The sequence below is a fragment of the Rhinolophus sinicus genome, linkage group LG12 (genome assembly GCF_036562045.2).
Source record: "Rhinolophus sinicus isolate RSC01 linkage group LG12, ASM3656204v1, whole genome shotgun sequence".
In the NCBI taxonomy this organism is placed as follows: domain Eukaryota; kingdom Metazoa; phylum Chordata; class Mammalia; order Chiroptera; family Rhinolophidae; genus Rhinolophus; species Rhinolophus sinicus.
The window spans coordinates 53,927,533-53,943,941 of record NC_133761.1 but is presented as its reverse complement, the minus strand read 5'-3'; the positions used below and the strand labels follow the sequence as shown (position 1 = coordinate 53,943,941).

General features: G+C 39.0%; 1 protein-coding gene and 1 pseudogene across 18 annotated transcripts in view; one reads left to right on the top strand and one right to left on the bottom strand.

Moving 5' to 3' along the window:
• Positions 1–16,409, bottom strand: part of CDC42BPA (CDC42 binding protein kinase alpha) — a 203,728-nt gene that overhangs the window by 92,223 nt on the left and 95,096 nt on the right. For all 18 annotated transcript variants that reach the window (XM_074316911.1, XM_019730880.2, XM_019730876.2 and 15 more), the window contains 4 exons: positions 11,264–11,464; positions 9,376–9,624; positions 7,565–7,644; positions 1,624–1,790 (listed from right to left, as the gene is read on the bottom strand). In XM_074316911.1, coding sequence (XP_074173012.1) covers positions 1,624–1,790; positions 7,565–7,644; positions 9,376–9,624; positions 11,264–11,464 — 697 coding nt within the window. The remainder of the gene's footprint in view (positions 1–1,623; positions 1,791–7,564; positions 7,645–9,375; positions 9,625–11,263; positions 11,465–16,409) is intronic.
• Positions 13,571–14,162, top strand: LOC109446982 (histone chaperone ASF1; annotated as a pseudogene).

Below are 16,409 nucleotides of genomic sequence, written 5' to 3'. Positions count from 1 at the left end.
TAAAAAGCATGAAAAACAACGATAGCCCCTACAATTTGGTAACAAATTCACAGCATAATAAGATCTGTGATATCAAAACCATAAAAGGGGAGAAGTAAAAGTGTATGAAGATAAGTTGCTATCAGCACAAAAAGGACTGTTTTACCAATGAGATGTTTTATGTAAATTTCACGGTAACCACAAAGCAAAACTGTAGAGCATAGACATGAAACATTTAAAAAGGTAGAATTGTCACCATGGAAAACCACTAACTTACAAAGGTAGAAAGAAACAGAAGGAAAAAGAAAAAATAGAGATACAAAATAACCAGAAAGAAAAAAACAGTAATAACAGTCCTTACGTATCAATAACCATCTTAACTGTAAATGGATTGAATTCACCAATTATATAATGATATAGGAATCAATGCATCAAGAAGATATAAAAATTGTAAATACCTATGCTTCCCAACACCCAAGCACTGAAATAAATTAAGTAAAGCTAACAGATCTTCAGGGAGAAATACATAATATAATTATAGTAGGAGACTTCAATACTCCATTATCAGCAATGGATAAATCATCCAGATAGAAAATACACAAGGAAATACTAGACTTGAAGCATACTTTAGGACAAATGAACTTAACAGACATGTACAGAACTTCCCATCTAACATCAGGAGAATACACATTCTTCTCAAGTGCACATGGAACATTCTCCAGGATAGATCATATGACAGGACACAAAACAAATCTTAGCAAATTTAAGAAGATTAAAATCACACCAAATATTTTTTCTGACCACAATGGTATGAAACTAAAAATCAACAACACGAGAAAAATGAGATGATCTACAAATACGTGTAAACTAAACAATACATTTTTGAACAACCAGTGTGTCAATGACGAAATCAGAAGAGAAATAAAAAATTAACTCAAAACAAATGAAAATAGAAATACAACATATCACATTTGTGGAATGAAGCAAAAGCAGTTTTAAGAGGACGTTTATTGCAATAAAGGCATATATTAAGAAATTAGAAAGCTCTTCATCAACAATCTAATCTTACACTTCAAGGAACTAGAAAAAGAATAAATTAAATCCGAAGTTAGCAGAAGGAAAGAAATAATAAAGATCGGAGCAGAAATAAAACAGAGATGAGAAATAAAACTAAGAGCTGATTCTTCAAAAAGATGAACAAAACTGACAAACCTTTATCCGGACTAAGAAAAAAAAAGAGAGAACACTCAAGTTAGTAAAATTGGAAATGAAAGAGGAGACATTACAACTGATAGTACAGAAATACATAGGAACATAAGAAACTCCTATGGGCAAAAAAAGTGAAGGGAATTAAGAAGTACAAACTGCCAGTCATTAAAATAGTCACAGGGATGTCAAATACAGTATAGGGAATATAGTCAATAACATTGTAATAACTATGTAAGGTGTCAGGTGGTTACTAGACTTACGGGGATGGAGGGAAATCATTTCATAAGTTATATAAGTAAGTGTCTAATCACCGTGTTGTACACCTGAAACTAATATAATAAGTAAACTATAATTTAAAATAAATTTTAAAAACACTATAAAAATAATGAAAATACAAAAAAGGGGAAAATATTATCTTTACAACAATATATTTACCTTGAAGCTTTCTACTAAGTTCAAGTTTCTCCTGTTCTAGGCGCTTAATTCTTCTTTCATAAGCTTCAGTTGCTAAGTTGTTATCCAGAGTTCTCTGAACATTAACATCAAGATCCAGTGAAGTGGGACCAGCTGTAACTCTCAAACAGCTCCTATCAGAAAGAACGCTGAAGAGAAAAAAATAGTTTTACAATGAAACAAAAAGTTTGAAGAAAAAAGATAACTTTTTGCAATTGTTCATTTAAAATATGGATTTGAATACCTAGTTACAATTAGCCATCTAGAATGATGATAAAACACAATTTTTTTGAAAAATCACCATAAAAGACTTTACCGAAGCATTTTTAAAATGAAAACTTAAATTGCCCAAATGACCTTAATTTTAATAACCATAAATTATAAAAACAAGTTTGCTGAAGGATTATTACTGGTAGTTTGTGACCACTTATGTGACCACTGAAGTGAAATCACAGTCAAAAACACCAACCATGGTCCTCTTTAACTAGAATCTGGAATCCAAAAGTATAATGCTTCCTTTAACTCAATATAATTTAAAATATTTGAAGAGCTAGATATGCAGCAGTGAGCAAAACAGACAAAACTTGCCCATGTAGCACTTATAGTCCAGTGACAGAGACAAAAATAAACAAAATAAACATGTAATATAGTCAGTACCTTAGCGTTAAATGCTAAGGAGCAAACATAAAGCAGGAAAGGGGGAAATAAAGCATTGGGGAGGAAATAAAAATTTAGAAAAAGTGGTAAGTCATCACTCAGTAACTTTGAATAAAGTCCGGGGGGCGGGGGGGAACTCAGGGAATATCAGTGGGAGAAGCATTCCAGGCAGATGGAACATAAGTGCAAAATCCCTGAAACAAGAATATGTCTGGCACGTTCATGGACCAGAAAGGATACCTGCGTGGCTGGAGTAGAGTGAGCAAGGGGAAGAGTAGTAGAAAATAGAAAGATAAAGTGAGCCAGTCATTTAGGGCCTTAAGAACTTTGGCTTGCAGTTAAGATACGAAGCCAGCAGAGCTGGGGGCAGTGGAGATTGGTCCTGAACAGGGGAGTGACATGTTCTGACTTATAGCAGGGTGTCGTGCAGGGAGGCCTGCGGGGTCTCTGCTCCCACTCCCCATACAAGAACGCAGGATATGGTGAGGCCAAAAAGGAACACCCACGGAGCCATAGGTAGGGGAGTCATACCACTACGGTCTCACTGGAGGCTGGGTTCACTGGACGTGCGACCTGCTGTCCGTTTTGTCTGCAACCCACCGACGACTCTCTTTCACTCTCCTCCACTCTCCTCAGCTCTCCTTCGTAGCCGCAGCAGTTATATTAGTGGCTAATGGCTCAATGGCTACAGCTGACGGCCAACCAGCCCCAGCTGATGGCCATCTACTACCCGAGCCAGCAGCCCCCCACGTGAGGCTGAGAGCCTGTAAACTACTTTCTGGGGCTCTGCCCCCACACAGGGTCACGCAGACAGGTTCAGAAAAAATAAGAATCAAAGTTATGAACGTTTGAAGTAGATGGTTAAGAGAGATTTTAAGGAGAAGAGTGGAGAGAGGTCTCAGCAGGAGACACACAGTAGGAGTCATCAGCAAGGACCTGGGAGAACACTACGGTATAAACGGAAAAGATGCAAAGACTCAGGGTGGAACGAGGGAGATTAGGAGGCAGCAGAAGGGAGACTGAAAAGGAGTGGCCAGAAAGGTAAGGAGAAACCAGGACAGGGCCCTGGGAGCTAAGAGAAGAACGTGTTTTAGAGGGAAGGAGCCATGACAAATAACATGAGTCTAGACAAATCAGTCAGACTAGGACTGAGAAATGATGATGAAATGTAGCAATGTGGAGGTCAGTAGTGACACTGATAAAAGCAGTTTGCATAAAGTGATGGGCGCACACACCTGACTGGAAAATGGCAAGAAAGAGGAGAATGAGAAAAATGGACAAAATATGCAACAGCTGGAAGTAATTTTTCTATAATGTGGAACAGAGAAATGGTTGGTAGCAGGTAAAGAAAGTGGGATTAAGAGAGATTTTATATTTTGCTTTAAGATGGGAGGAAAAAATGCATGTCTGTGAGCTGATGGAAATGATGTGATTATGCAAATGCACAGAAAGGAAAAATCTTATGATGTAACAGCTAGCAATGCACTAGAGTAGGCAAAAGGGGAGGGAAAGGGTCGGCCTTAGCTCACAATTCATGCATAAAAAGAACAGCATACGAGTCCAGAGGGATGTAGGCAGTAAATGTGGAGATGGGAGCATGTGGAAGTTGTCTGCTGTTTGCTTCAACCTCTCGGTAAAAGAGGAAGCGAGATCACAGGTGAGAGTGAGGATGATAGAGGTTTCAGAGGAAAGTATACAATATGAAATAGCTACCTAGGACAGCGGAAGATGAATACACTCAGTAATATGATATATTTGTCAGGCAGTAAAAAGGAACACGTGAGGTTGGTAATCATGAACTTACAGTGCGACTGGTAAGAACAGTCAGATATTTTTCTCTAGACACTGAACTGCATAGGTACACACAGAAAACTGAATTATAACAATGAATGTCGACTTAGCAAAACCAGTGTAACAAAATGAGACAATCAAGGAATTGAGGGGGCACACAAGGAGTGTTATAATCATTCTCAATGGAATTTAAACTGGGTCAATGAAAAGATGGTTAACATTAATGGGCAAAAAGTTCTGATGCTTGACACCTAGACGTATTTATTCAATAGCATGAGACACGTCTAATTCCTGCCCCACTCCTAATAGCTATATTCTGAGCGCTCTATTTGTCCTCTTCTTTTTCCTCCAAAATGAGTTAGATTCTTATATGTTCTATTCATTTCGTAATGTTTAACTTATTCTAGCAGTAGCTTTGTGGGGACAGAGCCAGGAGTGCAGTTTCCAGGCTCTTGGCCTCATGTGGAAAAGTGCTGGCTCAGGTAGTAAATGGCAATCAACTGTGATTGGATGGCCATCAGCTGTGGCTAGTTGGCCGTCAGCTGTAACCAGTGAGCCATTGGCCACTAATATAACTGCTGTGGCTGAGTTAGCAATAAATGGGGGCTAGCAAGAAGATGGTGGCTGAGCTAGCAAGTGGCGGAGTGTGGACTGCGGATTGCAGAGAGGAGGATTGCAGCTAGCAAGTGAGGTTGGTTGGCAGAGAGAAGTGCACGGCAGGTTGCGGACAGTGCAGCTCCTGCTTCCCGTGTCTCTAACCCAGCCGCAAGAATATAGTGGTATGACTCCCCTACCTATGGCTCCGTGGGTGTTCCTTTTTGGCCTCACCATGTCCTGCATTATGTGGGGAGCGGGACCAGAGACCCCGCAGGCTGCCCCGCACGACAAATGGCGCAGCGAGCAGGGTACGGTGCCGGCCAAAGCTCTCCGAAGGGCAGTGGAGAGGTTTGTGCCTATGAACACTCAGTCTCAGGAAGACCGGGAGGAGCAGCTACCTGAGAGCTGGACCCCGTGGAGGGGTGGGAAGACGTGGACGGTTCTCCAACCAGCATAGGCCAGAGAAAGCGAAGGACTTTGCAGCCATGTGGGCTGGGAAGTGCTTGCTGAGGCCCTCACCCCCAGGTTGGGGAGGACCTGGAGCCTTAGCCCTGCGGAGAGGGCACACATTGTGAGGCTAATGCACAGCCCTGGCGAATGACTGTGGACTATGGGGAATGGGCTCCATCCCTAATTTAATGGACCACTTGACTGTTTGCTTGGGAACATACCACCATGTAGTGGAACTGATGGATGTTTGCTTTTGTGTCTTGACCAGCAGCCATAGAGAATATGTGAGAAAGACAGGCTGTGCCCAGGAAGACTGGTGGTACCCTGAGAACCCTGGCTGAGCCTAGGAAGTCTGGCTGTGCCCAGAGAGAGTGGCAGTGCCCTGAGAGGCCCTGGCTGTGTCCGGGTAGACTGGTGGTACCCTAAGAAGCCCAGGAAGTCTGGCTGTGTCCAGAAGGACTAGAGGTGCCCTGAGAAACCCTGGCTGTGCCCAGAGAGCCTGGCTGTATCCAGGATATTGCATTCACCTCCAGGCGCCTCCACAGGGCCCCTCAGGGAAGATGCTTGTCGCGTAGATTGAGGCAAGACCCTGTAGGGGTGGAGTGTGGGGACAGAACCAGGAGTGCAGTTTCCAGGCTCTCGGCCTCACATGGAAAGGTGCTGGCTCAGGTAGTAAATGGCCATCAACTGTGATTGGATGGCCATCAGCTGTGGCTAGTTGGATGTCAGCTGTAACCAGTGAGCCATTGGCCACTAATATAACTGCTGTGGCTACGCTAGCAGAAAATGGGGGCTAGCAAGAAGATGGTGGCTGAGCCAGCAAGCGGTGGAGTGTGGATTGCAGATTGTAGAGAAGCAGTGCTAGCAAGTGAGATTGTTTGGCAGAGACAAGTGGATGGCGGGTTGCGGATAGTGTGGCTCCTGCTTCCTGTGTCTCCAACCCAGCTGCCAGCAAGAATATAGTGGTATGACTCCCCTACCTATGGCTCCGTGGGTGTTCCTTTTTGGCCTCACCATGTCCTGCATTATGTGGGGAGCGGGACCAGAGACCCCGCAGGCTGCCCCGCACGACAAATGGCGCAGCGAGCAGGGTACGGTGCCGGCCTAAGCTCTCCGAAGGGCAGTGGAGAGGTTTGTGCCTATGAACACTCAGTCTCAGGAAGACCGGGAGGAGCAGCTACCTGAGAGCTGGACCCCGTGGAGGGGTGGGAAGACGTGGACGGTTCTCCAACCAGCATAGGCCAGAGAAAGCGAAGGACTTTGCAGCCATGTGGGCTGGGAAGTGCTTGCTGAGGCCCTCACCCCCAGGTTGGGGAGGACCTGGAGCCTTAGCCCTGCGGAGAGGGCACACATTGTGAGGCTAATGCACAGCCCTGGCGAATGACTGTGGACTATGGGGAATGGGCTCCATCCCTAATTTAATGGACCACTTGACTGTTTGCTTGGGAACATACCACCATGTAGTGGAACTGATGGATGTTTGCTTTTGTGTCTTGACCAGCAGCCATGGAGAATATGTGAGAAAGACAGGCTGTGCCCAGGAAGACTGGTGGTACCCTGAGAACCCTGGCTGAGCCTAGGAAGTCTGGCTGTGCCCAGAGAGAGTGGCAGTGCCCTGAGAGGCCCTGGCTGTGTCCGGGTAGACTGGTGGTACCCTAAGAAGCCCAGGAAGTCTGGCTGTGTCCAGAAGGACTAGAGGTGCCCTGAGAAACCCTGGCTGTGCCCAGAGAGCCTGGCTGTATCCAGGATATTGCATTCACCTCCAGGCGCCTCCACAGGGCCCCTCAGGGAAGATGCTTGTCGCGTAGATTGAGGCGAGACCCTGTAGGGGTGGAGTGTGGGGACAGAACCAGGAGTGCAGTTTCCAGGCTCTCGGCCTCACGTGGAAAAGTGCTGGCTCAGGTAGTAAATGGCCATCAACTGTGATTGGATGGCCATCAGCTGTGGCTAGTTGGATGTCAGCTGTAACCAGTGAGCCATTGGCCACTAATATAACTGCTGTGGCTACGCTAGCAGAAAATGGGGGCTAGCAAGAAGATGGTGGCTGAGCCAGCAAGCGGTGGAGTGTGGATTGCAGATTGTAGAGAAGCAGTGCTAGCAAGTGAGATTGTTTGGCAGAGACAAGTGGATGGCGGGTTGCGGATAGTGTGGCTCCTGCTTCCTGTGTCTCCAACCCAGCTGCCAGCAAGAATATAGTGGTATGACTCCCCTACCTATGGCTCCGTGGGTGTTCCTTTTTGGCCTCACCATGTCCTGTGTTCTTATGTGGGGAACGGGACCGGAGACCCCGCCTGACACCCTGCATGACAAGCTTCATCCTGTTTTTTCTCTAATTTTTGATTTACAAAGTCCTCTCATGCCTTATATTTTTTAAAACCACAATTCATTTTAATTTGCTTTGTCTAAATTATGTTCTTTTCAAACTTACCAGCTACTAGTATAGGTAAAACCAACAAATGGCAGATGGTGGCCAGAAAATGCAGTATGTGTTGGTGGGGGCATCGTTTCCTAAAGGAATTAAAAACATCTGGTAAGAAATAAGTAACTATGACCTTATGAAAATAAAGATGGAAAGTCTGACTGATATTGCCAGTAGCGTCATTTTTCATGTATTCCACATTTGCAAATTTGCCTAGTCGCTAAAATGGATTTGTAACTCAGAATCAATATTCACAGTGCTTTTGCAGACACGTGCAGAGCAAGGAGAATCTGAGCTGCACATGTTCCCAGCTGGAACTGTACAAGGAGACGCTCGCCTTCTTGTTTCAGCTCTCAGGCTGTAAACAAGTGCTCTTCTCAAGGTCTAAGCGTGTGCCATGTTTTTCTTACTTTTGTGCTTTTTACAGGTGATTTTGCTTCCAGGATAGTGAAGTGCCATCTTGGGTTCCTAAGCAAGAAGGCTGTGATGTGCCTTACAAGAAAAAGTTAGCTAAGCTTCATTCAGGCATGAGTTGGTGGCGAGTTCAACATTAATTGACAATTTCTACTTAACAGGTATCTTTAAATATAATCACACATAAAACAAGGTTATGTTTTGATGAAAATGTCTTGACCACAGGCTCACAGGATCCTAACCCTATGTGTCCCCTAGGACCAATGGTCCAACTAGTATAGTGTTCACGGCAACTTTATTAAACGTAACTACTGCAAATCATCAGAATTGACTGTACTGCGTATTCAATTTGGAATAACTCACAATTTCTGTTAACAGTAAATATAATTCTTGTAATAAAAAACTGATGAAGGAAGTCCATTTTATTCTATCTTGTAAGTTTCAGAAAGGAAAACAAGAGAAGTTCTTATCTGCCTTGAGTATGGTCCTTATTGAACAGTGAAAAGTGATATAACAATATAAAAATTCTTAGTGCAGAATTAAAACCATAAGAAATGTAATAATTGAATTAAAACAACAATTCAAATTAAGAAGGCAAAAATCTAATTTTATGTTCTTATTTTCCTAAATTCTAATTTAATATAACCTAACGGTTTAGAGCAGAGGTTGACAAACTAGGCTGGCCTGTTTTCGTATGGCCCACAAGCTAAAAATGGTTGAATATTTGGCTTAATCTGCTGGTTTGCCACTCACTTCAAACACAGCTATAACTTCAGGCCAGTAAGGCTGTATATTTTCTTTCACTTCCCACCAAGTTTGTTATTTTCAGTGGCAACACCACTGGGCATGGGTATTTAGCTCTCCATCCAGGTCAAGTCAGCCCCCTCGTGCAGCAAAACTGCTGGTTTTTAGAAGCAGCTCCATGCTAGCAGTTCTACTGCCCCACGCAAGCTGAGGGAACAGGGGTGTGGGCCAGAGAAGGGAGCTGGTTTTAACTATAGTTCAGCGCTTTTTCATGAATAAGTGCTTCTCAATTTATTTACCTTGGGTTGACTTATAAATCCCTGAAATGGTTGTTTTTGACAATTTTGTCCAGTTTCATGGTGGCTTTTAAGGAGAGATTTGCCAACCTCTTCATTCTGCCATCATGAAGTCCACTCTTTTAAGCATCTAATTTGTCTTCTTAGGAAACCTAATGGCATAACTAATCTCAGAAGTAAACCTTTAAATTTGAATTTTGTTCCTAGTCATGAATAACTGTTCATGTCAGTACACTCTTAATTTCTTGAATTTGTGAGCAAATACTAGAAGCCATAACTGTCTGACTGATAATTGATAAGGTCGTCCATAAAATTATAACCATATTAAAAAGAAACGGGGACAGAACTTCACAATGTCATACTCACAGAATTCTTTAAACAATCATCATCCACGTCAAAATTCGATGTGTCTGTTGGGCTACTAACTTCTGGAATATAAGGTGCTTCACAGTTTCGAATATTATCCCAATCAATTCCATTGAAAAATGGGTGTTTCTTAAAGTCTTCTATTCCATTTTGACCAAGTCGATGTTCTCTGCTGCAAATGAGCCTTCGAATAAGATCCTTAGCATTTTCAGACACATCTGCCACTTGAGCTGGAAACTGAAACCTCTCCTAAACAGAGAATAATAGAAACAAAATGTAAATCAGTATATAACATACTTAGTAAGTTGACTAACATTTATTTTCTTGAAAATACCTTTTCTTTTAAAAATATCTAATAAGTGTATAGTGGTACAAAGTACTGATACTGAAGGAGATACATGGATAAATGAGAAAAGACTCTCCTTCTAAAAAACTTTTAATTTCATTTGTGCTTATTCATGTACTGTAGAAAGAATTAAATGCTAAAGATACCTTAAATGGCTGTCAGAATGAAGACAATTCATTAAAAATAGGAGAATGACTGAGCATTTCAATAGACCATAGATGATTTATATAAGCCACATACTAATGATTAAGTAACAATAATAAACATTTTTAAAGAATGTAATATGTACTTGACACTACTGGAAGTGCTTGTAACTCATTTAACTCATTTAACCATCACAGCAATCATCTAAGGTAGGTACTATTATCCTAATTATATAGAAGGGGAAACAAAGGCACAGAGTTCAAGCCACTGGTTCAAGGTCACACAACTAGAAAACGATAGAGCTGGCATTTGAAATGAAGCTGTCCGACTCCAGAATCTGTGCTCTTAACAACCATGTTATGTACAATGATTTCCCTTTGAAATGCTTTACATACTTTTTACAACTTTGTAGCTATTTACTTTCAATTCTTCATAACTATTTAGCAGATTATATTTGCAACTGGGTTCTAAGAGCATTAACTCTATCAAACTGATATCTATCTAGCAACTAATCATAATTGTGTCACCAGAACAAATTAAAAAGAATAGACTGTCACTCCCTTTATGAGATACTCCTATTCATATTCCAGGTGTTTGCAAATGCTCACAATTTTCTGAGACCAATCAATCAAAACCTTCCTCTTCCTATTATGAACACTCTATTTCCATTTCACTTGGTACTAAATGGATTCAAGTTTCATTCATTCCTGTTGTGCATCTGGATTTTTTCCAATGTTTTGTGATCATAAATAATACTGGAATAGGTATCCTTGTACATACATCTTTGTACTACTGAAGATTTCCCTAAGGTAGATTCTACAACTGAAGATCTCAATCAAAGTTTCAACTATTTCTTAACACTCTAGATGCAAACTTGTAAACTTCTTGACAGAAGGGTTATATCAACTTATATTCCTATCAATATTCATCTCTCTGGATTATTTACAGTACAGAGTACTATTTTTCTTTTCGTCTGCCAATTTGACAAGGGAAAATATATCTTGTTCTTACTTTGATTTGCATTTCATTTATTATTACTGAGGCTGAGACTTTTTAAAATGTATCCTAGTCATGATTATATTTACACTATCATATAGTAATTACTATACTATACTATAGTAATGATATAAACTGTCTGCTTATGAAGTTTGTTTTTCTACTGGAGAGACCATTTAATTTCCTATTTATTAGCATGTCTAATAAAATACAGTGTAAGGTTAGAACTAATAATTTTAGGTATAATTAATGGACTTTGATTATTCATGTTTGTCCCCTATTAGCATAGAAATTAAACTGTTTACTGTTTTTAGAAAAATATTTTCTTTTTAAATATCACACTACATTTATTATATGTATTATTTACCACATTAATTTGAAAAACAGTAAAAATGTACTAACTTTGTGATTCATGATTTTTCCATATGTCTCCACCAGAGATTCTGCATAAAACGGTGTTTCTCCATAAAGCATTTCATACATACAGACCCCCAAAGACCACCAGTCACACTCAGGTCCATATCTGCCTTTTCCATCTTCCATGGCTTGAAGGATTTCAGGAGAGATATAATCGGGAGTTCCAACAGCCACTGAGGACTGGACCTGAAGAAGTTCACATTTTTAGTAATCTACTATAATATGTTAGAAACAAATAAAAATATTTACATTTTTTAGACACACAAATGACATCTCATAACTACAACTATGTCATTATCTGAATTTAGCTTCCCTGTACATATAAATTAAATTTTACATAATCTCCACACTTACACTTCTCAAAATTTCGTAACACTATAGAACCTTTATTATAGCTGTTACTTAATTGACTACATTTAGGTTAACCATGTGATTTAAAAACCACAGCAATTAATAACAAATTATTTACTTTAGAACACTGTTATTATTGATATTATCAACGTGTACATATGAAAAACTGGAACTATAAAAATTTTACAATTAGTTAGGGGTAATAAGCCCTAAACAAACCTGGCTAATATTTATGAACAACCTGGAGATTATTTTAAAACACCTTAATGGAAACTTAAGGAAATAAATAACAATGTCCTTCAAATTACTTATTAATTTAAAAAATTATAAAAGAGGAAAGATATATCCTTGAAATAATCAAATCCCAATAGGGAAAAATAGTTGTGCATATAATTATGACAAGTTAGATGTAAATTGGAAACAATTGCTAAAAATGATCCTGGGCACAAATCTTGGAAGATACTCTGAAGTAAAAAAAAGGTTCCCCATGTGTTTTAAAAGATTATATCAAAAGATGAACATTCTCAAGGTAGAATAATGGTTAATACTCTGAAGTTTCTAGACTAAATTACCATCCTTAATAATTATTACAATAAACTTCCTCTTTGGCAATACTGAAATTAAATAATTTGAAAACTCATCCATTACAACCTTAAAAATACTAGATAAAATATAACAACCATTTTTATAAACATATAAACAAGATTTCTAAAAAAAGACAACTCATAGGGGCCAGGAATCAAGAAATGGCTGAGAATCTGGGGTGGTAAGCATTAGAGCAGAAATGGGGTTGGGAATTGCCGGTTTTCATTTTCTAGGTACTTGGATTTTAACATGTATATGAGGGCAAATGGAAAGACCTTGGGCTTATATGAGGTTTGAAGTGAGAGGCTGCCGCATACAACCTTTACCCCTAAAGGGTATATTGTAAGCAAGAAGCTGAATTACAAAACTGCCCCTCTGCAGAGAAAGACATTTTGTCTATCTTGATTGCTGATATGTGAAGAAAAATTCCTCCTCTGGAGAGTCATAACTTTAGGTCACATAGTCCCACTGGGATTTTAATTCACAGTGCTTCTGTGGTCCAAAAGTTCTCAAGCCAAGAAACTGGCAAAAATATTGGCAGCAGGTTAGGAGCCCCTAGAAGCCTGACATAACAAATTCAAAACTATTCTAGAGGACACATGCTCAAACTTAGCCACATATAATTCCCATGCATAACAGCCCACTGAAGATAAACTCACAATCCAATATATGAACTCAATGAGAAAACATTCCATTATGAACAAAAGAAATCCGAACAAACAATACAATTAGAGCCCTAACACATGAGTTCCACTTCATGAAATATTTATAATTATTAAAGACATTTTTTAAAAATCAAAAGCATAAGAAAAAAGAGAAAAAAACAAATCAAATGGAAGTTCTAGAAATGAAAAACTAGTTAAAATAAAAAACATAGTAAATAAGTGAAAGATATGAAAAGATAAATAAAACCAGATACACTTTTATTAAAAACATTAAAGAATAAAGACAGATTACCTAGCAAGGAATGACAATTAGACTGACAGCTGAATGAATAATAACATAGCAGTCAGAAGAAAATGGAATCGTTTCTTCAAAGTGATGAGACAAAACAATTGACAAAATTATATTCCCTACCTACCTAAATTATGATATAGGCATGGGGGTTAAATAAAGACATTTTTACGCAAAGACTGAGTGAACTATCACATGTAGATGCTTTCAGATAAACAGAAGCACTAAAGGACAGACTTCAGAAAACCAGAAATTTAACCCAGATGGAAGAATGTGGGCCGCAGCTGCACTGTCATGTGGGGTGGGATCCATGCTCTCCCGTGCAGGCGCACTGAACTTTATTGTGCCTCAGTATTTGAGCAAATAAGCCCCGGTTTCCACTGTTAGTGTTTTTTTTTAAATATGTCAAAGATTCAGGTGAACAACTTAGTGGTGCTAGATAACCCTCCTCCTTACAACATCACCTTCGAGTGAGTCGAGGACCTGTCTGAAGACTTGGAATGGAAAATTATCCATGTGGGCTCTGCAGAAAGTGAGGAAAACGATCAAGTTCTAGACTCTTTTATCATGGGTCCTGTTCCTGCAGGATGGCAAATTTGTATTTCAGGCTGATGCACCTAAGCCCAGACTCATTCCAGATACAGATGCAGTAGGTGTCACAGTTGTGCTGATGACATGCACATATCAAAGACAAGAATTTATTAGAGTTGACGATTATGTCAACAGTAAATATACGGAGACAGAATTAAGGGAAAATCCGCCAGTAAAACCAGACTTTCCTAAGTTTCAAAGGAATATTTTGGCATCTAATCCCAGAGTCACAAGATTCCACCTTAACTGGGAAGATAACAGAAAAATTAGAGGATGCAGACAGCAGTCATCCAAATCTACAATCACGACTTTCAATAGGCACATTACTTTCAGCATCAGAGGGATGGTCCACATCAGAAACTCACTAAATGTCATGCTAGAACCCCACACTGACTGCATGTGACCACCTGCCATCCCTCTAGTACAAATTCAGCTATAAAAACACACAGAACTATTTTTCTGAAACTCCATAAGTCATAGTCAAGATACAATGTGAAGAATTTGTTTCAGGAACGTGCTGTAGAACGTTTATAAGAAAACCAGTATTTGAGCAAATTGTGGAATATAAATACAACTATTTTTAAGCAGTTATTTCTCTAATGTGTTAGTTGTTCTGAAACTAATCTAATTAAAATATACATATTATTTTCTTTTCCTCTCTATATAACTGAAGCATTTATAAAGAAATATGAATCATTAGACCAGGTTGTAAAAATGTTCTAGCCTCTTGGACAATAATCTTTGGACCCGTATTTTACTGGCCTTCAAAAGAACAAAGTTCACTTCTACTGAAATGTTTCTTCCTGTAATAACACATAGTTTGGTTTCATTTTAGGGGAGAATTTCCATTCTTTTTTGGCACGTCCTTAGAAGGGATTTGAAGTCAATTAAATGCACGAAGAACTTTAGGATCTGACTTCCCAGGCCATCTAGAAGCCTCCTATGGCTACTATTACAGTTCACGTAATGTTTGATAGCAATCAGTTTGGTTTCTAAGATAATAACAAATGTGGTTAATTCTTTATAAGTCCTCTGGCTGTGGTTTTTATTTTTATAACAATTTAGTACATCAGAACACTCCTTGAATCACATATCATTACCCAGTGAATTCAACATGTCAAGAGCAGATAACAAACTCCTTGAGTTTAAGAATAGGAGACTATAATAAATTAGATTTATACAAATATTGTAAGCTTAACTCTTTAAAATTGTTTTCATAGATCATTTCTTAGCAGCACTTACATAAAACCAATGGGGTAGATTTGAGAAGGTACATTTATTATAATACATAAGTTGCTACTTTGGAAATATATATATTTTCACACATGTAGTACTCTTCTCCGTATCCCTTGAGACTCATGCAGAGTAAGATTAGGCATATTTGTGGCTGACATATTCTAGACAGCTTTTCCAGATAAGTTTTTTTTTAAAGCAATCTTGGAAAGGAATGCATTAACTAAATGGACCGAAAGATTCTTTTTCTTTGATGAGAGCTAGGTCCTTCCTCAGAAAGTTTCTTATGCTCCATTAAATTAAGTGTAGAATAGTCTCACTACTCTTGCTGCTAAGCAAGACATCAGCCATATGATGCAGAGTTATGCAGTGCCTTCATATCTAAAACTTCCATACTAACATTTTAAAGCTTTTATTTTGAAGAAGGGAAAGGGGCATTTGTCTGAATATGCAATCTAAGTTGTACATATTTCCTGTCATTCTAAGAGAATTTGTGAAGCAAAATTTTACTAAATGTTAACCTTTGAAATTTAATATACCAGCTTATTAACGAGTTCACTAACTTTAAAGGTTCATAAACTTTAAAAGTAAAATACATCCTACTGTTAAAACTACATGAAGAGAATCCAATACTAGAGAGCAGCACAGTGATTTCCAAGATGATGAGGAAAGGTAGGCCTAGGATGATAATTCTGCTGTCGGCCTATAGAACCCTCGAGATTAGAATGGGAGAATGCAAGACTTTGGTATGGGTATCATCATAAAAGGGATAAAAGGGAACTGTGAAGCTAGTGTGTCTGAGAGAAAGGAGTTTCTAAATAATGTGTGGTGAAGAATTTGAGGATAACTTTGTGAGAATTACATAGAAAACTAAGCGAAACAAAGTGGTCACTTACTCCAGGGAGACCAAAAAGTTTTTCAAGAAAAGAAATGTAATTAAAATCAACTGCATGGCATAGCTATGAGCTGAACAGGACTTAATGACTCTGTGTGATAATTGCATTGAGAAGATAGAGAGGAAGTATATGGGTTGGGTCAGATCAGGGTAAGAGATCTGAATACTTCCATGGGAGGAAATGAAAAAATATCTAAAACTAAATAATCAAGAGATGACAGCAGCACAAATACGATAATAATAAATATGTAACTAAATCAAATGACAGAAGAAAGAGCTAAAAGGTTTTAAGTCAGCCTCTAAAAAAAGAGATTGGAGGTGGGAAGAACCAGAACAAAGGAATGCTGTTTTTTGTGACGTCTTCCTGAAATATGTATAGATTGATAAAAAATAAAAATAAAAATAAAACGTAAATAAAACAAAAAGGTTTCTTCATTATCATTTTCTAAATGGAGGACCAACATGCTATTATGCCCCCCAAAATTACTCTGAGATAATCAATAAAAAAATGAATTACTAGGA